General features: G+C 39.1%; 1 protein-coding gene across 2 annotated transcripts in view; it reads left to right on the top strand.

The window, feature by feature from the left end:
• The window catches only part of CORIN (corin, serine peptidase), a 242,760-nt gene that overhangs the window by 11,698 nt on the left and 203,575 nt on the right, over nt 1-27,487 (top strand). For both annotated transcript variants that reach the window (XM_003816014.6, XM_063603826.1), the window contains exon 2: nt 19,266-19,410. In XM_003816014.6, coding sequence (XP_003816062.5) covers nt 19,266-19,410 — 145 coding nt within the window. The remainder of the gene's footprint in view (nt 1-19,265; nt 19,411-27,487) is intronic.

The following is a 27,487-nucleotide window of genomic DNA, read 5'->3' on the forward strand; positions in this document are numbered from 1 at the left end:
CAATCACAGTTGTTCATCTCAGCTTGTGCTGGGGTAGGCATTTGCAGTCATTCCTAGGGTTTTTGTGCATTACTGCCATCTTCCCTTAGCGCTGGGGTCTATTTCTTTCTCTGACCCAATTGCCGCCTTTGATGGCAAAAACTCAGTTGGTGTCTTATCACTGCCTTTAAGGACGAACAGAGGAAGGAGGTTTTCTTATTAGGGTACAGTGAGCAGCAGAAAAAAGCAATGGTTGGCTGGATTCAGTGGCTCACACCTGTAATCCTAGCACTTTGGGAGGATGAGGCTGGCAGATTGCTGAGGTCAGGAGTTCGAGACCAGTCCGGACAACATGGTGAATCCCTGTCTCTACTAAAAATACAAAAATTGACCAGACATGGTGGCGGGCACCTGTAATCTAGTAAGCTAGTTGGCAGGCTGAGGCAGGAGAATCATTTGAGCCTGGGAGGCAGAGGTTGCAGTGAGCCGAGATCATGCCACTGCACTCCAGCCTGGGTGACAGAGTGAGACTCCATCTAAAAAAAAAAAAAAAGCAGTGGTTTGAAAAAGTTACTGGTGATTTTTACTATCTGCTCACTTTTTTTTTCTGGTAAGTGTAAAAATGTTCTAAAAGTTATTCATTTAAAAGAATTACTGCAATGTGGGCTTGGTGGGATTCAAGTGTTACTCTTACATCTTTATCTATGAATGTTAGCGAATGTGTGATTAGGCCAGTGATTCTGGAACTTTAGTGTGCATGAGAATTACCTGGAGGGTCTGATCCAACACGGATCGCTGGGTCCCATTGTCAGTTTCTAATTTAACAGGTCTGGGTTGAGACCCAAGAATTCATGTGTCTAACAAGTCCCAGGTGATGCTAATCAGCCGCAGATAGGTGTGGTGTGGGAAAGCCTGGCAGAATACCTCGCCTGCAAGGGGGACTCCCAGGCCTCACTTCTATGGGGAGGGGGCCACATAATTGCCAGGAAAGACTCTGAGGCTGGCTTTCCATCGCTGATCAGGACACTTACAGAGCCCTCCTCCAGCAACAAGCCCAGCAATTGGTTGCTAAGGAACTGGAGAGTCCGCACACAGCCTCTCTTGCTTGGCTCTGTTTTGTGTCTCGCACCCTGAGGCCTGAAGCAGATGACAATTCTGAGCTTCTCAAGTCTCAGTTAAAATACCTCATTTGCCACAGGCCAGCGGCGTGCTCACATTTCCCAGCTGGAGTGACTCCCTGGACCTGCGGCTGCCCTGGTGGAAAGTCTGTAAGCAGATAACACCAGGTTAAAAATAGCCCTGGGGAGGCCCCTCAAAGCTGTCACACCCAGCTGCCCACGTTGGGTAAGCAAGGCAGAGTGGGGAGGGATCTTTCAAGCTAGGAATGACTGAAGGACTGTCTGGCTGTGTCCAGTTTCATTCCCTAAAGAGGTTAGGACAAACTTGAGAGTTTAGCGTTCTCTTTCCCCTTGGCCTTTGTGGTTTTTTGAATTCAAAATCTAGACTTGGATACACAGCTCTAATCTGGCCTGTGGTGATTTTTATTCTGCCCTCTTCTGCAGAACAATAGAATCATAACAATAGAACTGAGTTTCCATCCTGTTTGAAATTAAAACAAAGAAGGTGAACCTGGGGCATGGTGGCTCATGGCTGTAATCCCAGCACTTTGGGAGGCTGAAGGGAGAGGCCTCCTGCTTGAGGCCAGGAGTTTAAGACCAGCCTGGGCAACATACTGAGACTCTGTCTCTACAAAGCAAAAAAAGAAAGAAAGAAAAGCTTTTCCTAAGGCATCCTGGTGAGAACGTGAAGTGGCCCCAACAAAGGACCTGCAAGATCTCACCTGGGTGTGCCTTGGTTAGTGGTCTGAGTTGTTTTATGACAAGCTCAGCTTACCTGTTTGGCCTCCTGGTAGCACTGTGTGTGTATTTTTTTTTTCTGTTGTTGTTTAACACTACCTCTATTAACTGAATGCAAATAAGAGGGACAAAAATGCTCTTTGAATAAGAAACATATATTCCTAACAATATTCTTAAATCATTTCATGTCAGCCACTCCTAAAAGTGCTCTTGTATTGTTATTCTTCTTTATATATGCTTTAGGAGAAAAAAGGAGTAAAAAAAAAAAAAAAAGGAATAGCATTGATTGCTTTCCATAGATTTCAAAACTTTGGATTTTCCTATTCCTTGCTCCTTGGTGAACAATTGAGTCCTGAATGGTTCAGTGGACAGAGTAAGGTGGGTTCTAAAGTGTGGGGAGGGACAGCAGCACGTCAGCCACATCAACAAGGACAGGTGGCCAGCAGAGTATGTTGGTGCCCAAGCAGGGTAAGGATGGTGTGTGTGGAGGTCAACCTAAGATGGGGTTCAGGGTCTGAGTAGGAGGAGGAAGGCGTCCATGCATAGGAGAGCCAGGGCAGAATGAGCACGGCGTCTGGGACAGGGTGGGCATGGCGCCCACATGGCAGCTGGGGCTGGGACATGGGAAATTAGTTACAGACTGGGGGATTGATCAAGCAATTAAATGTATTAACAATAAACCAGCTTTCTCCCTGTTGGAAAAGGGGTTAAAAGTATAGAAAGTATAGTAGATCTGGACCTCTGTGATATGGGATTGAAACTGGAGATATGTGTATAAATGTCTGGTTTTCAATGTGTAAAGATAGATATAGAAATAAATACAGAGGCCTATATGTATGTGTACATATGTGAATGCACACACAATATAAATACATTTTTCCATATAGCTCTTTCTGCTGAGAGAAACTGGGAACAACACCACCCCAGGAACAATGAGCACATCCTATGCATACCAAGGGGCCCTCAGATCTTGTTTTTTAAATGTCATTTTCTACAAAAAGGAACCAGGATCCTTGGAGAAATGGCTGATTCCAAGGGTGATGCAAGGCTAGTACCAGATGAACTCAAAGCATCTTGTTCCAAAAAGCAAGGAAATGCTCAAAGAATGATAGGGCATGTCACAAGGACACAGCAGCCAGCTTTAATGAACTTCCATTGGCCAAATGGAGGGCAAATTGAGGATCTAAGTAAATTATGATAGTAACAAATTATAAACCATTGAATGAAATAGGAAAACAATAGTCCATGCTTATGTAAGCGAATAAAAAAAGAAATGGGGCCGGCACGGTGGCTCACGCCTGTAATCCCAGCACTTTGGGAGGCCGAGGCGGACAGATCATGAGGTCAAGAGATTGAGACCATCCTGGCCAATATGGTGAAGCCCATCTCTACTAAAAATACAGAAATTAGCCGGGCATGTTGGCACGCACCTGTAGTCCCAGGTACTTGGGAGGCTGAGGCAGGAGAATCGCTTGAACCCGGGAGGTGGAGGTTGCAGTGAGCCGATATCGCACCACTGCACTCCAGCCTGGCATCAGAGTGAGACTCCCTTTCAAAAAAAAAAAAGAAATGGAAAGTTTGAAGAGATGGTATATTAACATGGTTTCAAAGTACCTCTCCACAAAATAATGTTACAATGGGGAGGCTTGACCCATCCCAACAGTATCATGTGATGGATATGACTGTCATCAATAAAAGGACAAATTGATAGGATTCAATGAGAAAAATGCAACATCGCTTTTGTGTTATTTCTCCCAAAGATGTCTGAATTTAATCCTAAACCACAACTGAGGAACATTCTACAAAACAACTGGCCTGTAATTTACAAAACTGTGAAAGTCATAAAAGATAAGGGAAGACTGAAGAAGACTAAAGAGACATGAAAACCAAATGTAATTGTGATTCTAAATTAGATCCTTTTGGTAGAAGGGGTATTATTGAGACTAATGGAAAAACCAGTGGGGTCTGAGAATTAGGTGGTTGCAATATATCAATGTAATCTTCTCATTTTAATGGCTGTGTTGTGTTTAGGCAGGAGAATGTCCTTGTTTATAGGAAATATCCATTAATATATTCTGGAGCAGTGAGGCATGTGGTTAGCAACTGAGTATCAAACGGGTCAGAAGAAAAGTCAGAAGAAAATGGGTCAGTTCCTTATACTGTACCTTCAACTCTTCTGTAAACATGTGTGTTTTAAATTTTTTAAAAAGGAAAAAAGTAAATACATTTTGTTTAATAATTTCAGGAGATATTTCACTTTTGCATTTTTAAAAAATCTACCCTAAGACAAACTTTATTTGTAGTCATGGACATTTTTTCTTTTTGAAAGTAGTGAACAATTTAGTATACTGTTAATATACAACTTAATCTTAAATGAAATATCTTTCCCCTAACTTCTTCAATTGAAAATAGGATTATTTGTAATCCCTTAATTCACATCCACAATTCTTAATTGTGTTTCCTTTGAAAAGGATAAAAGTTGATACATGAAAGCTAGGCAAGTATTAAACATTTATAGAACTCTTTTAAATTAGTTTAGTCTGTTCTCATTTGGATCTGGAGGTTTGTCTTTTCATAAGCAAATTAGGTGCATCTATAATATACATAGTTTAAAACATTTATCATTTCTATGTTTGGTTTTGTCTCAAAGTACAGATAACTTTAGCGCTGGGAAGAAATGAGACAATCATTTAAAAAATATTTTCTTGCTTGGGAATATCAACTGTGGAAAGACGTCAAAACAAAATTTAAAAACGTGATGGATGGAACAATGGGATCTACAATCTCAAAAGCCTTCTTTTCTTTTTATCAACTTCTTATAATTTTAGAAAATGTTACGTAATTCTTAATACCTTGAACTCTGACCATAAATATTAAACATTCAGACAGTTTTTATTATAAGTATGTATTAACATATTATTTAAAATATTTAAAACCATCAGTGGAAAGAAGCGGGGAAGGTAAATTATTTGATTATGACTGAAATAATAATTCTAATATTATATATATATAAGTACCTATAGTAAATATTAATTAATATTCCTAATCATTGAAGTATTTTCAACATGAGACTGCTCTCTGTTGTAGTTAAATTGAACATATTTTAATAAAAAGGTTGAGGTCAGTTTGTAAGTTCATTTTGTTTTTTTTTTGAGATGGGGTCTCGCTCTGTCATCTAGGCTGGAGTGCAGTGGCATGATCTCGGCTCACTGAAACCTCTGCCTCCCAGGTTCAAGCGATTCTTCTGCCTCAGCCTCCCGAGCAGCTGGGACTACAAGCACACGTCACCACATCTGGCTAATTTTTGTATTTTTAGCAGAGACGGGATTTCACCATATTGGCCAGGCTGGGCTTGAACTCCTAACCTCATGATCCGCCTGCCTCATCCTCCCAAAGCGCTGGGATGACAGGCGTGAGCCACCACACCCAGCCATGAGTTCATTTTTCACATTGCCATAAGTTATTTATGCTGTACTTTCTATAGCATTTTTTAATCATAAAAAGTATGACTCAATCTATAGCATTAATCACAATAGTAATTAAATGAATATTTGTGTAACAATTGACTCTATTTTTCCCTTGATAGTTTGTGTATTCCGTAAGGACAGGGACTATTGACTTGTCTATATTCTATTTCTACCTCTTAGCACAGTTTATCAGATCACTTTCTCATGTGTTTTACATTTTTTATTGTGAGCTCATTTTTCGGGCAGGGGGCAGTTACAGAAGTGCAGAGTGGTTTTGGTTTGCTTCTGGTAGGCACCCTAGTAGAATTACCAGTCTGAGATCTACTTTTATATTAATTTCACAGCTTGGGAATTCTACACTTGCTGTACAATGCAAATTTGTACAGCAAATTTTTCATTTCTCATAAGAGCTTTTTATTGTTTTCACTTTTACACGGATGCTTTTTTTAGTCCTTTCCTTGGGCTAAGTGGAGCTTTCTAACTTCCCTTTCACTGACAGTGTAGCATTGTGAAAGTCCTGGATTTATTTAAGGTTCTCATTTCCAGCTCCTAACCTAGGCCTTTTCTCAGGTCTCTTTCTTGGCATTCAAACCCCAGACCCAAGCCCCTAGTCTGACGTCCAAGAAAATTTCTCCCCCTCACCCTAATTATTTCCCTCTAACCCTAATTTCCAGGATGTCTTAGCCTCAACTTTTACTGTTCTGGCTTTCAGTTTCCCTTTCTTTTCTTGCTCCTAGAAATTCCTCTCTCTTTCTTTTGACTGCCACTATGTATTTAAACTGGCATGAACAATAGTTGAAACCATGGATGGTTCCATTTGAAAGAAGAATGTGTCGGGAGGGGAGGAAAGTGACACTTTCCGGAGTCAGGCACTTTTATACTCCGGACATTTCCCAAACCCTGGGAGATGGGGCTGCTTGTCTGGCTTCAGGATTGTAATAGCAGTTTCAATTAGGATCCCCCTGGATGGTCTATAAAATTATTGGGAGCATTCTGTATTTGGTAGCATTCTGATGATTATAGGTTATGAAAACCTCTTAGAACTGGCTAAACTGACGAAGGGGATTTTATCTTTGGCTTATTTGATGTCTCACAGATCCTAAGGGCAGGAAAACAGGCAGGTACCAGGAGGGACTAGAATTTGGAGGTAGAAGGCTGGTGGGAATTAATGGAATTATGGGCATCAAGGTACACAGATGAGATGCAGGATGCCTCTGATCTTTGATTCTGAATCAGGATCTTATGAAACCCTTATCCAGTTAAGGCTAATGGGATCATTTCTCCTCTCCCGTTATCCTTCCCATTTTTGGGAGACTCTGATTCCCTTCATGTCTCTCGCTGCTTCTGTCTCCTGCTTTTTTGCATAGGAGTGGTTGGTTCCTCATATTAGCCTTTATTACTCCTTGTAAAGAGATTGTCTTTCCCTGGCTATTTTTGTCTCTGTTTGTCCCCTCTTCCTCTAGGAAGGCCCCGTTGAGTTTGCAAGAGTTTAACTTCCTTCTTAATTTAGTCATTTCCTATCTATATTTTCTGTAGGTTCAGTAATTTTTGCTCAGTTTGCTTTTAGTTTCTCTTTGTTTTCTGGCCATGATCTTTTCCAACTTGCTCTTCTAGACTTCCTTTGTGAAGTCTCCCATAGTGAGAAATATGAGTAGATTCTGGGTCTGCTGAATGCTTTCATGTTCAAGTAAATCTTGTCTACCATTATCCTCCTGAGTTGGCTAATTCCTATCCAGAAGGTGTTCTCCTCTCAAATCCGCATCTAACCTAGGCTTGGACTCAATCTATTATGGGTTGCCCAGCTCCCTTTTAAATATTTTTCATTTTTGCTATGTCTTCTCTTTTTCCTAATTCCATAAATTTTCTATTATATCACACACACAGTACTTATGTACTCACCTATAATAACTGTGTCAGGCTGAAACTTGATACGTAAGAATTATTGGATAATTTTATGTTGATTTTCCAGATCTTACCCTGTTCAATATATCCAGATTTTCAAAAGCTGCTTGGCGTAGTTGTCCAATCTTTTTTTTTGTTTGTTTGTTTGTTTTGTTTTTGACAGCGTCTTTCTTTGTCACCTAGGCTGGAGTGCAGTGGTATGATTACATTTCACTGCAGCCTTGACTTCCTGGGCTCCAGTGATCCTCCCACCTCAGCCTCCCAGGTAGCTGGGACCACAGGAGTGCACCACCATGCCTGGCTAATTTTTGCATTTTTGTTAGAGATGGGTTTTTGCCATGTTGCCCAGGGTAGTCCTGAACTCCTGAGCTCAAGTGATCCAGATTCCTTGGCCTCCCAAAGTGCTGGGATTACAGGTGTGAGCCACCTTGTCTGGCCAGTTGTCCAATCTTTTAGGCATGGTTCCTCAGTTGTTTTTACAATCAAATGTCTATCTGCAGCTTTTAAAAAACTGCCTTTTAGTAATTTATCATATCCTTGACCTTTTGGGGACAGACAATTCATTTGTTTTCTGAGAACTTGTCTTTCTTCCTCTGTTTGATTTCTTTGGGTTCCAGCCATACTTTATTGTCTAGTAGTTCTCAGAAGCATCTCTCTCTTTCCAATAAACTCTTTAAGCATATTAGACCTGGGTGCAACTCCTTGCTCGTCTATATCTATCCACACAGACCTTCAGAGTCTCACTTTTTCCTTCTTATCTGCTCAGCCTACCTGCTCAAAACTCAACCCTTCTCTTAAGGAAACTTATGTCTTCCTCTAATTTAGTAGTTTAGTCAACAACACTTTTTCTGAAAGTAAGACTGAACTATCAAACCATTCCAGATATTTTTTGACCTCCTGAGATAAACATTCTGTAGAGACAGGATGTTTAATTCACAGGCCTTTGAATTGCCTTTTTAGCCTTTGCATTTGCAAAAGTTTTATTGAGTTGTGTTCCTACTTCACCCCAAGAAGAAGGAATACATGATGATAAAGCCTTGTATATTTTTGTTTTCAAATGAAGTCTACCAGCTGTAGAAGGGTAAATCTACCAACTGTAGAAGGGTAAATCTACAGCTGAATCCATGAATTAGGTCTATGAAATCTAGAGACCGGGTCAGAGATTATTTGTTTAACAAATCCAGAGTGAACTTAGGATCATGTGATAGAGGGTGGCTAGAACCTGTGAACAAATTCTGTGCATCTTAAGGATTGAGATCTCCCCTTGTCTCTTTCTTTCCATGGCCCTGAATGTAGCTTAAAACAACATAAGGAGGAATAGAATTTGGGGCAGCCTTTCTTCAGTTTAATACTTATTTTAAGACTGGCACAAATAGTCAAAACTAGAAGCTCACATCTACTTCTTGAGAACCAAAGAATCTCAGCTGTTTTGTAGTTTCCAGGCAGCACCTTTTGTCCTGTTCACCTCCAGAAGCTAAAAACTTGATCCTACCTCAGCCACAGCTGAAACACTGGGAACTGGCATAGGCTGCAGAGACTGTCCAAAGTCTAAAGTCCTACATGGACCACGTTTGGTATGGGTCCACTAAGGCTTAAAGCCTCATTCTGTGCCAGATCAAGAAATAATCACTCCATGTGTGTTGTTCTACCCTAGTACCACTCCATACTCTCTCAAGACTCCTGGTTCAAGAGCAGTATATGTTAGTTATATATTATATATATATATAGTGTTATATATTATATATATATAGTGTTATATATTATATATATAGTGTTATATATTATATATATAGTGTTATATATTATATATATATAGTGTTATATATATATATAGTTAGTAGTATATGTTTTAAAGGACTTAATACATTCTGTCATTTCTTTTTGATTGATATTCGATTGATGTTGACATTCAAATTCTGCGTTCTTTGTGTTCCAGGTAGGGTGATGATCACACACAATTAAGAGACATAATGATTATTATTTTTTAAATGTACCATACCTCTGTGGAAAAAAGGCATAAGACTTAGTACTTACCGAAAGAGCTAGTGTTTATTAATGCCTATAGGAAGGGTAACAGTTTGCTTACTTAGGGCTGTGCCTTGTATCCAGAGAGTCAAGCTGACCACACCGTATTGCTCAATAGATGATTGCTGAATGGCCCAAGTGGTTCTCAACTAGGGAAGGCAGTACTCTAAAGAACATTTGGAAATAAAGTAGGAGCTATTTGTTGGTCACAATGAGTGTGTAAGTGTGTGTGTGTGTGTGCACGTGTGTGTGTGCATGTGCAATGGCTGGCATTTATTAGGTGGTGGCCAGGGATGCCAAATATCCTGCAATATGTGAGAGAGTCCATCAGTGAAAAATTGTCCTTCTCGGAATAGCAATTACAATACTTCTCTTTGGCCCCCCTCCTCCTTCAACCAACAGACATGTGCTTTGAGGCTCATTGGAATGAACGCTCAAGAAATACTGTTGTTACAGTGCAAAAGTTCACACTGCACCTATGGTTGATTTGTTGTTGTACTTTTTACATGTCTGCATTACCCTAGTCATAGGGTATTGAAGTCACCTGTGAAGCTGTATATCTTCTTGGAGGTAGGCTGTTAACTCCTCGAGGACAGGGACTATGTTTTCTTCATCTTTATAGCCCTATAACACAGAATAGATGTTACATAAGCATTTGTGGAATAAACCAAATTACTGGGATTTTAACATGTCACATAGCCGTGTTTTGTAATGGAAACCTCAACATAGAATTTCTCATTTTTCAACTAGAATATTCATGGAACTATAGCAAAACATATGATGAAGGTTAAGTTTGGAATTCATCTTTTGCTTTAGGTATTCAGAAAGAAATTGCTGCTTCATCTAATGCATAACATCATTACTTGTATTTTTTCACTGCAGGATTCCTTTTCAGCAGGTAGGTTCAGTAGGTTAATTGTTTTCAACATCTGTTTATGTTTTACTTTGCATTGAAATGCCTGAAATGAATTGTTGTAGAGCATAAAATCCACTTTGTCTTGTATGCTTTCCCTGATTATTTTCAGCTGTAGAAAGTCAATCTTTTAATTCTCTACTCACTTTGACAATCTGTTTCAATTTTTAAAAGTCACAACATTTCCATTGTTATAGGATTAGTGAGTCAATTAAGTTTCTAAGATTTGCACAAATTCAGGAGCCTCCTTAGCGCTAAATGAAATGTGGGTTTGGCTTTATGTTAACTGTTTGACTCCTTTGGATTTTGCCATAGCTTTCTTAGAGATGTAGTAACGAATAATCAAGATGTGAAATTTAGAACATTTTTATCAATAAATATCAAATATTTAATTTCCCAAGAAATGGATAACCCAACCCTCTTTCCCCCCGTATTCTCTATTGTTTTAAAAAATATAGGCTGAAAAACTGACCTTTAAGACTCTCCAATATATGCAGAAAGAGTTCTGATATTGTATCTACCTAAAAGGAAACTTTATTACTTTAAAGTTTGTGTCTTTCATAAAATGATAGTATTGGCAAGTTTGAGATTGAGGGCAAAGTCATCTCCAAAAAGGACACAGGATCCTATCTATCTATCTTGTCTGGATAATGAGAGCCTACTGTTTCTTCCCAAAATCATCTTCTGTAACTATTACAGAAATATGACCCTCCTACAGTGCTCTGAAGAAAATAGGATTTACCTAAAAGGCTAAACTATTCTCCTGTTGCCTCTGAAGATATCTCCTCATTTAAATAAAGATAATAACTTTCCTCCAGGGAAACTAAATTGAGCAAGCTCTGAACTATGTGTTAAAAAAAAATCAGGACTCTTGAGCTTTCTGAACTTGAAAGAAACATTTTTTTTTCATTTTTCTTTTGCTTTACTAATTTCACTTTACTTTTGGGGTATTTGTGGTTGGAGAAAGACCTTTTTATGCCTTATTTGCAGATATGGAGATACGGTTAAGAATGGAAGATGACTTTATAAGGTTACGTAGATTTTCAGTGGCTGAGAAAGTATTGTACAAGTTGCCTTTGAAACATTCCAATCTCCTCTCTCACAGTTCAGACTTCAGCTAAACAATGTATCCTCAAAACAGAAACGCTAATGTTATATGGTACCTGCGTACTGGGTTATTATTATCTAGTCTCCTTGATAGGATACATATTTTGTTGGTATTTAGTCTCCATATTGAATCTACATTCTGGGATATGTGATTCTGAAATTTGGGAGAGGACTATCTGGTGCTGTTATTTTGTTAATTTTCAAAGGGAAAATGTGGGCAGAGTTGGCTTGCAGTACCATGTGTTCTGGTGTGAACTGAGTAATTTCATTTTGAGAGACTGCATGAGTTATTTAAACTTCATATGCTTCAACTACATGCCAGAAAATGGGATGAAAAGACTTACTGAAAACCAGATGCGTGTTCTTTATGCTTCCTGGGATATTAAAAACAAACATCACACCAAAAGACATGATGATTTTGGAGGCATTTTGCTTGTTGGTTGAGTGAGAGCTATTATTGCAGAGAATTGCAGATGCCTGGCTTGAGAACTATCCATATTATTAATCTGTTACTCAACAAATCTACTTTTAATTCATGTGAGGGTCACTTTCATAATTTCTTAAGAACAGAGTGGGAAGCATCTAGCACTGTCCATTTTTCATCTTAAATGAGGGGGTAACAATTGACTAATTTTTGCTCTACGGACAGAGTGGAGATGGGTTGGAAAAACTCCATCTCTATGACTGAAAAAAGAACACAAATCACATTTTGGCATAATGATTGTGCAGGACAAAGTTCCAAGTTGAATATCTAGCCGCAAGTAGAGTCTCAGCGTCTGCATTTCTTTAGATTCGTGAGTATATTAATATGTGACACTGTAATGCCCCCACAGTGTTTAGAGGGAGCTTGTGTGTCCTGTTTAGGACACACCAGTAGGAGTCACTTTATTATCCTTGAGGCTGGTCCTTGCTTTGCTGAAATGGAAGAGTATATTTGCAGTTTATCATCTTCCTACCTAAAGAATTAAGGTACTAAATTTGTCTCAAGCCAATACATAGTGTTGATTTTGGATGATTTTTTTCTTTTTAGTTGTTTGTTTTTAACATTGTAAGCAAATATTTTGTGATAAGACAAATGGTCATTGAATTCTGCCATAATTTTGCATACAATCCCATCTATTAAAATGAACATTCTCATTTTGGTTTGAGAACAGTTTGACATTTTGGCTTGGTAATATCAGAAACTTCAAACAATAAATAGAATTTTAGCTAAATCCACCAGATTGGCATATGAATTAGGATAACCTCTAGCAAGTACTGTTTGTACATCTAAATATAGTTCACAGACTGTGTTGACTAACCATCTTGTATTAACTAAGTCTACGTAGTTTCATAATTTTATTTAAGAACATTTTGGTATTTAATTTTGGTAAGAATAATTTTGGCATTTAATAAAATCCATGGTATGATGTCACATTAGGCAGACAGAATTAATCTTCACATTTCAAAATATTCTGCTTATCAGAAACAGTTTAAATGCTGCCTCAAGTTTGCCTGATCTTTGATGGCAATTAAACAAATCTTGTTTAAAATAAAAATATCAACATATCTCTATGTCTGATGCTGTACCTTAAGAAATAGCAGGCTGATGTTAATCTCTTTGTAGACAATTTCTCTGAGTGCATATTATTGCTTTCAGAGCTAAAGACAGCATATGTTTGGCAAAACCTTGGAATGGTCAAGGGATAGGTTTTGTTTTGTTTGTTTTTAAATTAGGTATTGGGAGAAATAAATAAGCAAGGACTTGGACTACGGTTTCCAAACTGTGTGCTGTTGTATTCCAGGTTGCTGCAGTGACTCAAGGGACTTTGCTGGATATTTTTAGTTTTTGAGGCAAATGCAGCAATACTTGACATTTATTGGTCATCACATGAAATACTAGCTTGAGGTAGCTCACAGTTTCAACATTAGATTGTGCTATATTCCTTTTGATATTGTCCTGTCTCCACAAAGCTGGGTTCTTGGCGGTTGCTATGCAAAAGTTGTGCTATAAAAGAATCCATGTGGAGCAGGCAATGAGGGGTGGCGGTGTCTGATCTGATTCCAAGGTGTAAGGAGTTGTGCAGTAGTCAACAGGTGCACACATCATATTAGTATGCAATTGTGGTTATTATTTATATTTTTACTTCTTGCCAAATACATTTTCTACTTGAAGGATTTTTGGATGATTTAGGAATAGACTCTGTAAGAAGTAGTTATTTGCATAATTATGTACAAAGTAATTTTTATTTAGGAAATTTAATTAATTCATTTATTCAGTAAGTGTTTATCCACTCACTCCTGACCGTGTTCAGGTACTGTTCTAGATACAGAGCATTCACTGATGAGAAAAGGGCAATATTTGCATATATAGCAAGAAATAGACTGAATTGGTATGACTTCTGCTATGATTGTGTTTTTAAAGAAGCAGGAATAAATTTGTACTTTCTAGCTCTAAAATCTTATGAGTATTTGTTGGTTCCTATAGTCTATGATGCATGTTGTGGTACTCTTTCAGCTTGAATGTTTCTGAAACTAGTGCTTTCCTTTCTCCTAATGTAGTGCATATAGTATTTATTTATTTATTTATTGGACCCAGGGTCTCGTTCTGTCTCCCAGGCTGCAGTGCAGTGGTACGATCTTGGCTCACTGCAACCTCAGTCTCATGGGTTCAAGCAGTCCTCCCACCTCAGCTTCCTAAGTAGCTGGGACTACAGGCAACCACCACCATGCTTGGCTAACATTAATTTTTTTTCTTTTTGTAGAGAATGAGGTCTCACTATATTGTCCAGTTTGACCTTGAACTCCTGGGCTCAAATAATCCTCCTGCCTCAGCCTCCCAAAGTGCTGGTGTTATAGGTATGAGCCATTGTGCCCAGCCACATATATAGTCTTGATAATTTTTTTTCTACTTTGAAGATTATTTTTATCTTTCAACCTTTTCTGGAGTAACTTTGCACTACAGCAACAAATAGTTTTGTCTGCTAATTTACCCCCTGTACAATTATATCATATTTCATTAAAAGCCCTGATGAAGAGATTAAAATACAATTTTCTTAAAAGAATTTATATTTTAGTTTGATTATCAAATTAAACATGCAAATTTAAAAATACACATATATGCAGATATACACTGATACACTACATCAGGGGCTCACATACTTTTTCTATAAAGGATCAGATAGTAAAGATTTTAGGCTTTGAGTACCATATGATCTCTGTTGCAACTACTCAATGTTGTTGTGGTAGCAGCAGAGCAGTATAGACAGAATATAAACAAATGAACATGGCTGTATCCAATAAAACTGTATGTACAAAAATACTAGGTGTGCTGAGTTTGGTCCATAGACTAGTTTTCTGATCCCTGTTCTATATATTTAAGATGTAAAATTTATCCCAAAAGGTAATCCAACCAATTAGAAAATAATCCTCGGCTGGACGCGGTGGCTCAAGCCTGTGATCCCAGCACTTTAGGAGGCAGGAATATTTGAAAGGACAACCATCCCTGATAGATGAGGACCCACCTTTGGTCAGGGGTATTCAAGTAGGTGCACCCCCCAGCTAGAAGCTCCAAACAAGCTCTCAAATATTGTCTGCCATTCGCAGATGTGGATGTGCCCTCAGGAATGCACCATGTGTTGACAAAGTCAAATGCTGCCTGAAGGTAAAAGAGGGTAAAGACTTATGTACTTGAAATGTCAACTATAATCTCCTTGACCTTTGCAAACTTGATAAAATGGACTCAAAACCTCGTACACCCTAATGTAAATCCAAAGCCCTCCCCAGAACCTCTGGGTGCATGGTTCTCATGATCAGCTCTGGTTCCAGGCTCTGCATTCTTGAATTAGTTCAGCTTTGGGGTCATTTTTCACGTTGTTTTTTCTCATCATGCAAAGATAATACAGCCTCTTTCTTACTCTGGCTATAGTGTGGAGAACAGGTTAGGGAGTGCATGGATAAATATAGGTAAACCAGATAGGAGGAGGTATTTGCAGTATTTCAGGAGAGATATGTTTATTTTTACTATAATGTAGCATCTATGAGACTAGAGAGTTTCGTTTTGCATATTAATATATCCCAAGTGCCCAAACAATGCCTGACACATGATAGTTGTGCAATTACCTTTTTTGAGATTGCAAACCCTGGAAGAATACCAGATATGGGGATGAAAATTGTTTATTTGGTTCCAGACTTGTTGAGTTTGAGCTACTTTTACAACCTCCAGTGAGGAGATGTCAAGTGGTCAGTTGCATATAATGGTCTGGAGATCAGAGGAGAGATCTATGGTTGTTATTTAAAGATGTGAGTCACCTATGGAGGGCTGCTAATTGAAGTTAAATGTGTGGGTGACATTGCCTGGGGAGCGAGTGAATGTGAGAACTGAGCCTACAGAAAGAGAAGGAATGACCAGAGAGGTAGGAGAAAGAGAAGCCAAAGGAAGAAAGTGCTTCAAGAAAGAGGAACTGGCTCTCTGAAATTTTGACCTCTCAAATGATACCAAGATAGCATACACTTGTGGTACAATGGTACACTGTGCCAGTGTACATTATATAAAACAACATGACAGTTTTTAAAATAAATGTAGTTCTTAAGATAGAAGAAACGCATTTTCAGTAACAAGATTAGTAAAACATAAGAACATTTGGAAGGTTGAGGTGGGTGGATCACTTGAGCCCAGAAGTTTGAGATCAGCCAGAGCACCATGGTGAAATCCTGTCTCCACAAAAAAAATTAGCTGGGCGTGATGGATGGTGCATACCCGTTGTCCCAGTCACTCAGGAGACTGAGGCAGGAGAATCGCTTGAGCCCAGGAGGCAGAGGTTGCAATGAGCCGAGATCATGCCACTGCACTCCAGCCTGGGCAACAGAGTGAGACCCTGTCTCAGAACAAAACAAAACACCAAAAACAAACAAACAAAAGCCCAAAACCAAAACCAAAAATAAAAACAACAACAAACAAAACACAAAAGAATGACATGCTTTACAAATATGTGCAGGTCCAATCAGATGCGTCATTCCCTACCCTTGCCATGGAATGCTGTGCCTGTGCTCAGCTTAGTTTCAAGGCTGAGGAAGGTGCTTGTGGAAGAGGGATGCCATTTGAAGGGAGGATTGTTTAGAGTCCATTGAAACAAAGCTTAAGGATGATTCTGGTTGTTCATTTCACCTGGCATTTACTGAACAGTGAAGTCTGAGAGTTGCCTTGTGTTCAGAGGAACCTCCAAGGGCCTGTGCATAATGTGGCATTTGCAACAGTCCTAAGTGGCCATGAGTGCAAGAGGAAAGTTATGCAAGTTATTCAAGAAGAAAGTGTTGAAGTATTGAATTTCTCCTACCTATTTCTTCCTCCTCTCCCTTTGAAAAAAGCAATCAATTCTCTGGCTGGGCGTGGTGGCTTACACCTGTGATCCCAGCACTTTAGGAGGCCGAGGCGGGTGGATCATGGGGTCAGGAGTTCGAGACCAGTCTGGCCAACATAGTGAAACTCTGTCTCTATTAAAAATGCACAAAAAATTAGCCGGGAGTGGTGGTTCGTGCCTATAATCTCAGCTATTCAGGAGGCTGAGGTAGGAGAATCGCGTGAACCTTGAAGGTGGAGGTTGCAGTGAGCCAAGATTGTGCCACTGCACTCCAGCCTGGGCAACAGAACGAGACTCTATCTCAAAAAAAAAAAAAAAAAAAAAGCAATCAATTCTCTTGTCACTGAAGAAAATATTTGGTCTAATCATGAATATCGTTTTTGGAGGTCCGGTACTTGATATCTACTTAGATGACATATTAAAATGGGCCTCTAGCATTTTCTCCACTGACTCTTTACTTATAAATGCCAAATGAGATGTATCTGGCTCCAGGAGTCCAGATGGCAATGAGCCAAGGTTATTCCTATAATGCTTCTGTGATCACCTTAGCAAGGAAGCTTCTTCATTGTTGTAGAAGTTAAATACTTTGCAACTTTTTTTAACTCGTAACAGACTTTTTCCGGGGTATTTTTCTCAGAATTATGGCTGATTCAGGGTTGCTCTCTCTACAATGTCTTACGTGATCTTCCAGCAAGAAATCGTATTTCTATCTTTTGAATTCTTATATCACTTTAGCTATAAGTGTCATGGTGCTTATCATTTGCTACCTTGCAATATAGTCACGTACATTTCATCTCTCCTACAAGACTGTGAGCTTTTGAGAGACAGTGGTTTGAAGTCATTGTCGTATCCATCACTATTATTATAATTAGTAGGTATTCAATAACTAAGTAAAATAAACAAGTATCAACTTGTTTCTACCACTAACTTTGTTGGCCTGTAGTCCCACACTTTTATTTATTGATTGATTTTTTTGTAGATAAGTGTTGTACACTTATCTTCTTGTCTTCTTGAAGATCAATTGTCTTCTTGAAGATCAGTTGTAAATTAACTGTAAATTATAACACATTGGCTGGTAGCTTAATCCAGGTACAATGGATCAGTAAGACATTAACCTAGGAAATGAAGTTCTTCTCAAGTTAACAACACAAGTTATTTCAAATAATGTCTCTCATGGAGAATTCTTAAAATTACAGAAGGTGTCATCATATTATGTAGTGAACACTGCTTGCAATATGGGTTAGTGAACCTATATTCCCTTATAGAGAGAATAAAGCAGAAATGGGAATCACATATGCCTTGCAATTCAGAAGAACCCTTCAAAATTGCCTTTGCATCCATGGGAAATAATCCAATACTGGTCAGGAAGTCCTGAGAATATTACAGGGCCATTGTGTTAGAACAACTTCTTGATTATTATAAGGCTCTTTCTCAAAGGTCATTCATTTTTTTTAAAAAAAGTTTGTCATTTATTAAGAGGAAGAACCAACAAAACCTGGTGATGTACAGCATAGGGGGATGATGAAATGGGGAGTCTTTGGATTCCACTCCCCATATTGGAATGGAGGAATTTCTGTAAACACAAATATGAAAGTCAGGAGAAGAACTAGTTTGAAGATAGAGAGAAGGTTCGTCTTAATTTTGGACTTGTTAAAAAGAGATGCTGCTACCCACCAGGCATTGGAAGTATGTAGTGTAACTCTGAAAGGAGTACAGGATGCAAGAGAGATTCAGGAGGTAGTTACACTGAGGTTATAGTTCAAGTTCTGAAACTGTCAGAGGAGAAAATGCAGTCAGAAGTCCAAGAGAGAATCATGAGAAATGCCTTCATTAAGGAGACCCGGAGAGTTTCTTGTAGTTATTCAAAGCCCTTTTAGTACCATCTCAGATGTTTTTTTGAAGTCACTGCTTTAAGCTAGCCATCTGTAATAAATGAATTTCCAGATATCATTTCTGGCAAGAGATTGAACTAAGCAAAATGTGAAGTATTTGAAGACAAGAACTTTACCTGAACCATCGTTGTTGCACTTTGACATCCTCTCACACAGGATGGGCTGCAGGGGTAACATGGACAGCTGAGGATGTCCTCAGAGTTGTTAGCGTTTTATTGGCAATCAGGCAGGCTCCTCCTTATGTTTCAACTTGTCACTAAATGCATGGTCAGTAACAGTGAGCCTGGCTGAATTATTAATGGCCAAAAACTTATTTTATCCAGATTCATTCACATTTGGTTTAGACTAATGAGACAAAAAAGAACGAAGTCTGGATAATATTCTGTCTACACCTACTTACCAATTTTTTATCACTGTATTAGGCAGCCTTCACTTCTGTCATAGCTTTGGGCCAGGGTAAGGTTTTGCCATGGTCATCATAGCCCTTTGGAATCATACCAAATTGACAAATATGTTTTAAAAAAGCAAAATGGGATATTGTTAAAAGCCTATGTACTTCTGAAAAATGTTTCAGAAATAGATAGTTTGCTCTTCCCTGAATGTAGATGTACAGTTATCTGTTCATTTATTGGCATGATTTGTTGACTAAGCTCATTTCATACCCTAAACCACAAACCGTAAAATCTTTTTGGAATGTGCTGTTCTAAATGGATAGCTGTAACCTAAAATTTCATACCATGTATTGTAAAACTAAAACCATGTTGCATTTTCCTCTTTTACTTTAGGTCTTGAGAGCTGATGACAATAACATGGGCAATGGCTGCTCTCAGAAGCTGGCGACTGCTAACCTCCTCCGGTTCCTATTGCTGGTCCTGATTCCATGTATCTGTGCTCTCGTTCTCTTGCTGGTGATCCTGCTTTCCTATGTTGGTGGGTGAGGCCATTATTAAATAAAAATGAAGTTAAAGTGAAAATTAGCATGATCTAGAAGAGTGATTTCTACTTAGTACTTATTTAACCTAAAGTGTCAGTCAATGAGAGGATTATCTGTTGATGACGTTATGCAAATCTGCAGTTTCAGCTACTGTAACCACTCTACTGGTTATTATTATTAATATTAATGAATGAGTTTATGAATTTAAAACATTTAAGGAATGATTACTAGGTTGCAGGCATTTTGAAAGTTCCTGAGAACTCCAGGATGGTTAAATTAGTCCTTTCTTAGGAGCTCACAGTTGAGAGGAAGTGATGATTATCACACAAGGCAACACGTGTTTAAGATAGAAGTGTATACAAGGTCCCATGGGCACATTCAAAGAAAGCATCATGGAGAGTTAATGTGTTAACTTCGGAATTAAGTTAATAGAAATTTAGGTTAGAAGACAGTAGTTCAGGAGTCACATTTGGCAGAGAAAATAACTAGTGCAAAACTATAACCCCTTGAAAGATGAACATAGATTTAGAAAACTGGGTGAAAATTTGGCAGTGGTGGGAAATGCAGCTAGATCAATAAAGTCCAAATTAAACAGCATCTTACATTTTCATACTAAATACTAAGGGATTTGGGCTTTAGCTTTTAGATCACTGGTTTTCAAACTCTATTCCATGGTAACAAGGTTCTAAGGAGGAGACTTAAGGATTGCACAAATGTTTGCTTTGACTTTCATTAAAAAAAAAATCTTAAAAACACACTCAAACTAAATATTACATACCACATTTTTAACCAAGTAAAAACCAGAAACCAAGTAATATGTGCTGACAGGTTAACTCATTAGTTAGCTCATTAGTTGCATCTTGCTATCTTTTTCTAAGTGAATGATACTTAAAGTTTGAAAAGTGAACTTTTTGGAAAAAGCAATAAACTATTATCACTGATAGCTACCTAATGATATGAATCAGGATTTTAAAAAATATGTGCAATCAAATAAAACAGAGAAATAAATATCAAGACGATGCTGATCTAATTGCATTGCCAATGATTTTGAATTTTTAAGTTTTGCCAAACCTCCCTATTATTTTCTTACTGGTTTATAGAAGTTACACACTTAGATCTTATAAAGTAAGTTAACCACAATAAAATTCAGCTCATATCTATTAATAGATATTAGGCTTTTATATGATATTTATTTGAAAATAACATTGATCTGCTATAAAAATGATTACAAAACACTATGGGTGGTGGATTACCACTGGAGGATCTTTCCAAGAAAGGAGAACTCTGATTATTTTACATTTGCAAAAGGCGGTAGAACTGGATACACTACAGAGTACTGGAGGCAGAAAGAAATGAAGGCAGAGGGAGACCAGTTCGGGGCTCTGACTCTGGTCTAAGTAAAAGGTGATGAGTGTTTGAAATAAGGCATTGGATGCATTAAAATCAACAGAAATCAAGACTGATTGGATTTTGGTGTGAGGGAGAAAGGGGTCAAGGCTGACTCCTGGATTTCTGGCTTGGGTAACCAGGTTTTTTAAAAAAAATGTTTGTGGGTACATAGTGGGTGTGTATATTTATGAGGTATGTTACATACTTTCCTACAGGCATGTAATAAGCAATAACCACATCATGAAAAATGGGCTTTCCATCCCCTCAAGCATTTATACTTTGTCACAATAATTCAATTATACTCTATTTTTTATAATCCAATTATACTCTATTATTATTATTATTATTATTATTTTGAGATGGAGTCTCGCTCTGTTGCCCAGGCTGGAGTGCAGTGGCGCGATCTCGGCTCACTGCAAGCTCTGCCTCCTGGGTTCACGCCATTCTCCTGCCTCAGCCTACCGAGTAGCTGGGACTACAGGCGCCCGCCACCACGCCTGGCTATTCTTTTGTATTTTTAGTAGAAACAGGGTTTCACTGTGTTAGTCAGGATGGTCTCGATCTCCTGACCTCGTGATCCACCCGTCTCGACCTCCCAAAAATCTTATATTTTTATAATCCAATTATACTCTATTATTTTCAAATGTATAATTAAACTTCTATTTACTATAGTCATCCTGTTGTGCAATCAAATAATATCTTATTCATTCTTTCTAACTATACATAATTTTTGTACCCATTAACAACCCCCACTCCTCTCCCCACCCCCTACCATCCTTCCCAGCCTCAGCCTCTGATAACCATCCATCTATTCTCTGTCTCCATGAGTTCAATTGTTTTGATTTTTAGCCCCTAAAATAAGTGAGAACATGTGAAGTTTTTCTTCTATGTCTGACTTATTTCATTTAACATAATAACCTCCAGTTCCATTCATTTTGTTGCAAAATGACAGTATCTAATCCTTTTTATGGCTGCATAGTACTCCATTGTATATATGCACCATATTTTCTTTATCCAATCGTCTGTTGATGGACATTTAGGTTGCTTCCAAATATTGACGAGTGTGATCAGTGCTGCAACAAACATGGAAATGCAGATATCTCTTTGATGTACAGATTTCCTTTCTTTTGGGCATATACCCAGCAGTGGGATTGCTGGATTATATGATAGCTCAATTTTAGTTTTTTTGAGGAACGTCCAAACTGTTCTTTATAGTGGTTGTACTAATTTACATTCCCATCAACAGTGTACAATGGTTCCCTTTTCTCCATATCCTTACCAGCATTTGTTATTGCCTGTCTTTTGGATATAAACCATTTTAGCTGGGGTGAGGTAATATCTCATTGTAGTTTTGATTTGCATTTCTCTGATGGTCAGTGATGTTGAGCCCCTTTTCATATGCTTATTTGCCATTTGTATACCTTATTTTGAAAAATGTCTATTCAAATCTTTTGCCCATTTTTAAGTGGGATTATTCGATTTTTTAAAATAAAGTTGTTTGAGCTCCTTATAAATTCTGATTATGAATCTCTTGTCAGATGGGTAGTTTGAAAATATTTTCTCCCATTCTGTGGGTTGTCTCTTCACTTTGTTGACTGTTTCCTTTGCTGTGCAGGAGCTTTGTAACTTGATGTGATCCCAGCTGTTCATTTTTGCTTTGGTTGCCTGTGCTTGTGTGGTATGACTCAAGAAATTTTTGCTCAGACCAATGTCCTAAAGTTTCCCCAATGTTTTCTTTTAGCATTTTCATAGTTTGAAGTCTTACATTTAAGTCTTTAATCCATTCTGATTTGATTTTTGAATATAGCGAGAGATAGCAGTCTAGTTTTATTCTTCTGCATGTGGATATCCAGTTTTTTAAGCACAATTTATTGAAGAGACTGCCCTTTCCGCAATGTATGTTCTTGGCATCTTTATTGAAAATGAGGTCTCTGTAGGTGTGTGAATTTGTTTCTGGGTTCTCTATTCTGTTCTATCAGTCTGTGTGTCTGTTTGTATGCCAGTATCATGCTGTTTTGGTTACTATAGCTCTGTAGTATTGTTTGAAGTCAGGTAATGTGATTCTTCCAGTTTCATTCTTTTTGCATAGGATAGCTTGGGCTATACTGGGTCTTCTGTGGTTCCATATAAATTTTAGAATTGTTTTTTCTATTTCTATGAAGAATGTCTTTGGTATTTGTATAGGGATTGCATGGAATCTGCAGATTGCTTTGAGTACTATGGAAATGTTAACAATATTGATTCTTCCAATCCATGAACATCAAATATCTTGCCATTTTTTGGTGTCCTCTTCAGTTTTTTTCATCAGTTTTTAGTTTTCATTATAAAGATCTTTCACTACTTCAGTTACGTTAATTTGAAGTCTGGGCCCATTTGTGTCCATTCTTCTTGGGAAGGTGTTTCAGGTCTTCTAAGGGACTTGGGCCTGCGACCCTATAATGCTGCAATTCTTGAAGACTTCTAGAGAAAGTACTGCCTTGGTGGTCCTGGTTAAAGTCTGGAAGAATTCTCTGAATTGCCAGGCCGAGACTCTCATTCTTTTTCCTTACTTTCTCCCAAACAAACAGAGTCTCTCTCTCTCCCTGTGCTGAGCCTTCTGGAACTGGGGCAGGAACACAACATCCCCATGGCCACTACCACTGGGACTGTGCTAGTTGAGACTTGAAGCCAGCACAACACTGAGTCTCACCCAAGGCCTGCTATAACCACTACTTGGCTACCACCTAAGTTCACTCAAAGCCTTTAGAGTCTACAATCAGCAGGTGGCAAAGCCACCAGGTTTGTGTCCCTCCCTTCAGGGCAGTGAGCTCCCCCAGGCCTCAGGTGGGTCCAGAGATGCTGTCTTGGAGCCACGGATTGAAGTAAAAAACCTTAGAACTTTAGCTGGTGTTCTATTCTACTGCAGCTAAGCTGGTACTCGAACCACAAGACAAAGTCCTTCCCACTCTTCCCTCCCATTTCCATTGGCCAAAGAATCTCTCCCTGTGGCCACCACAACCACCAACCCATGGGGGCTTTTGCCAGGCCACCACTGATGTTCACTTAGAGCCCAAAGACCCTTCAGTTGGTTTATGATGCATGCTTCCAGGCCTGGGACTCACTCTTCAGGACAGTGGACTCCTCTCTGGCCCAGGGCAGGTCCAGAAATGCTAACCAAGAGCCTAGGCCTAGACTCAGGGACCCTAAGAGCCTGGTTGGTGCCCTACCCCACCGAGGCCAAGCAGGCACCTAAGGTGCCAGAGAGAGTCCCCTTTACTTTTTCCCCTGCTTTTAATAGAAAGAGTCTTTCACCATAGCCACCACAGCTAGGAATGTGCGAGCTCACATCTGAAGCCAGCACATCTCAGAGCCCAAGGCCCACCGCATATAACCTGGGTATTGCTGTTGGGTATTCAGGGCCATGGGGCTCTTTGGTCAGCAAGTGCTGACTCCTGCCAGGTCTCTGCTGTGACAGAGCAGCACTGAGTTCAATGTAAAGTCCCCCAGTTGCTGTGCTCTCCCTTTACCAAGCACACCGATTTCTCCATGCCACACACCCACTGCTGGAGGATGAAGGAGAGGTGGCACAAGCACTCCCTTAGCCACCTAGCTTGTGTCTCAGTAGGTCATGTGTCTCCCAGTCCACCGGCTCTGAACCCAGCTCAGCACTAGGGCTTGCCTAGGAATTGCAGTCCTTGTGGCCTAGGCTGTCCCTCAAGTTCATTTAAAGTCCCAGAGCATTCCAGCCTGCAGTGGTGAGGCTTGCTGGAACTCAAGCTCTCACCACTGGGATGGGCAATTACCCTTTGGCCTGGGCCTGTCCAAATGTTCCCTCTGCTTTCTGCTGTGACAGGGCAGCACTGAGCTCAATGCAAAGCCTCATAATTGCTGCACTCTCCCTCTCCCAAGTGCCCACATTCTCCAAGCTGCATGGCTACTTCTGGGGGATGGGAGAGGATGGTGTCAGCATTCAAGACTATCTTTCTTGCCCTCTTTACTGTCTTCTTCAGTGATACGAAGTTAAAACCAAGTATTGTGATTGCTCACCTGATTTTTGATTCTTGTGTTAGTGCCTTTTGTGTGTAGTTAATTGTTAAAATTTGCTGTTCCTTTGGGGTGGGGGACCAATGCTATAGACTTCTATCAGGCCTCTTGCTCTGCCTCCTGTATCTAACCAGGTTAGTTTTGATGCTACCTGTTAACATAGGAAGTAAAGGTGCAGGAGTCTGATACAGGCAGATGAAATAAAGATTGGAAGGTTGGTTTGTGTATTAGAGATACTTATGGGACAACCAAATACAATGGAATCATAGTTGAATTCAACAGTGAAAGCAGGTCAAGAAATGGAGAAAAATGAGAAATCCAACATGTTGCTTTCCTAAGGAGTTTCAAGAGAAATTGTGACCAAATATGATGTTTGGCTTCTGTAACAGAGCAGCACTGACTTTAAAATTTAACTTCCAAGTCATTGGCATAGGACTGAAGCTAGGGGATCCAGGAGGGAGGTTGAGAAGGGAGGTCTGCCATGCATGCGGCAGTCTCAGTGGCAGTTGAAGCAGCAGGAGTCGATGAACTCTGAAGAGAAAATGCATTAAGCAGAAGCTGAGGGCGATGCTCTGGAGGATGCTAGTGTTTAAGGGGCAGACAAACAGGAGGGAAAAAAAGATACAGGAAGAATAGTCAGAGAAGGAAAGGAACCCAGAAATGCTGGCTTTCACAGATGCCAGAGGTCAGAGGGTGACCAAGTAAGAGGAAGACAGAACGAGTGCCCCAGCCCAGGAAGACTGAGGGTTTTCTGTGGGAGATTTAGTCGCTTCTTGCTCTGTGGTGTCAACTGTGGCCTGCTCTCAGGCTAAGACAGTAAACCGTCCTGAAACTCGTCTCTGCCACTCTCTTCTTTTAAGAGTCAACACCCTTCCAGACCTGGCCTGCTTCTCCTCCCTCTCCAGCGCCCTTCAGTAGTTGTCTTTTTGTGTTTTGTCCAGAGTTTATAGTTATTATCCCTGGACAGATCTGTCTGGTAGGAGCTTCCTCAGCTATACCACTGTCATTTTAAAAAGTCTGTCATGAGACTATGTTCATTGGCTCACATGCTTTGAGGAACACTTCCTTTCATTCTCAGGGTCTAATGCTAATATAAAATGTAAGTACATTTAAGTACATCTGTGCTTAGAGGCCTCTGAGGAGAGGGCAAAGGAGGAATGCTTTGCTTTAAGTGGGTTATCTTATTAATTTTATTAATTAATTATTAGTTAATTAATAATTTATCCTTATTAATATAATATACCATTCAATCCAACCATTTAAAGTCTACAATTCAGTAGTTTTGAGTATATTCATAGATAATGTAACCATCACTGCAGTCTGTTGTAGGACATTTTTGTCATCTCAAAACAAAACTCTGTACCCTTTAGCTACCACGCAATCTCTCCCCATCTCCTCACCCCTAGCCCCAAGCAGCCACTAATCTATTTTCTTTCACTGTAGATGTACCTATTCTAGACATTTTGTATGACCATATGTGGTATTTTGTGACTGGCTTCTTTCCCTTAGCATATGTTTTTAAGGTTAGCATATGTGTCACATTGTAGCACATATTAATACTTCATTCCTTTTAATGGCTGAACAATATTTCATTGTATGGATATACCATAGTTTATTTATCCATTTGTCAATTGATAGACATTTGGGTTATTTCCACCTTTTGGCTATTATCTATAATCCTGTTATGAATATTTGTGTGTATGTTTTTGTGGGGACATACATTTTCATTTCTCTTGGGTATATACCAAGAGTGGAATTTTGTGTCACTTATGTAACTGCTCCTATATGCTATTTTGTTTATATGTAGGCAAACTTTAGGAAGTGGGGGTTTCCCCACGCATCTTCAAAATCATTCTTTTAACAATTCAAGATGCAGAAAACAAATAACCTCATTATAAAGTGGGCAAAATACATGAACAGATGCTTCTCAAAATAAGCATACAAGTGTCCAACAAACATATGAAAAAATGCTCAACATCACTAATCATCAGAGATACAAATCAAAACCACAGTGAGATACCATCTCACACCAATCAGAATGGCTATTATGAAAAAGTCAAAAAACAACAGATGCTGTTGAGAAAAGGTATGCTATTGGTGGAAATGTAAATTACTTCAGTCACTGTGGAAAAAACTTTTGAGATTTCTCAAAGAACTTCAAATGGAACTACCATTTGACCCAGCAGTCTCATCACTGGGGATATAGCCAAAAGAAAATAAATCATTCCACCAAAAAGACACACACACTGATATATTCATGGCAGCACTATTCACAATAACAAAGACACACGGATTCAGCCTAGGTGTCCATCAGTGGTAGATTGGATAAAGAAAACATGGGAGACATATACACACAAACACACACACACACACACACACACACACACACACCATGGGATACTATGCAGCCATAAAAAAGAATGAAATCATGTCCTTTGCAGCAAAATGGATGTAGCGGGAGGCCATTAGCTTAAGCAAATTATCACAGGAACAGAGAACCAAATACCACATGTTCTCACTTATAAGAAGGAGCTAAACATTGAGTGCTCATGGTCATAAAGATGGGAACAATAGACAACTGGGGACTATGGAGGAGGGCAAGGGTTGAAAAACTGTTGGGTACTATGCTCATTACTTGGGTAATGGGATCATTTGTATCCC

This window comes from Pan paniscus, chromosome 3 (assembly GCF_029289425.2).
Source record: "Pan paniscus chromosome 3, NHGRI_mPanPan1-v2.0_pri, whole genome shotgun sequence".
Taxonomy (NCBI): Eukaryota; Metazoa; Chordata; class Mammalia; order Primates; family Hominidae; genus Pan; species Pan paniscus.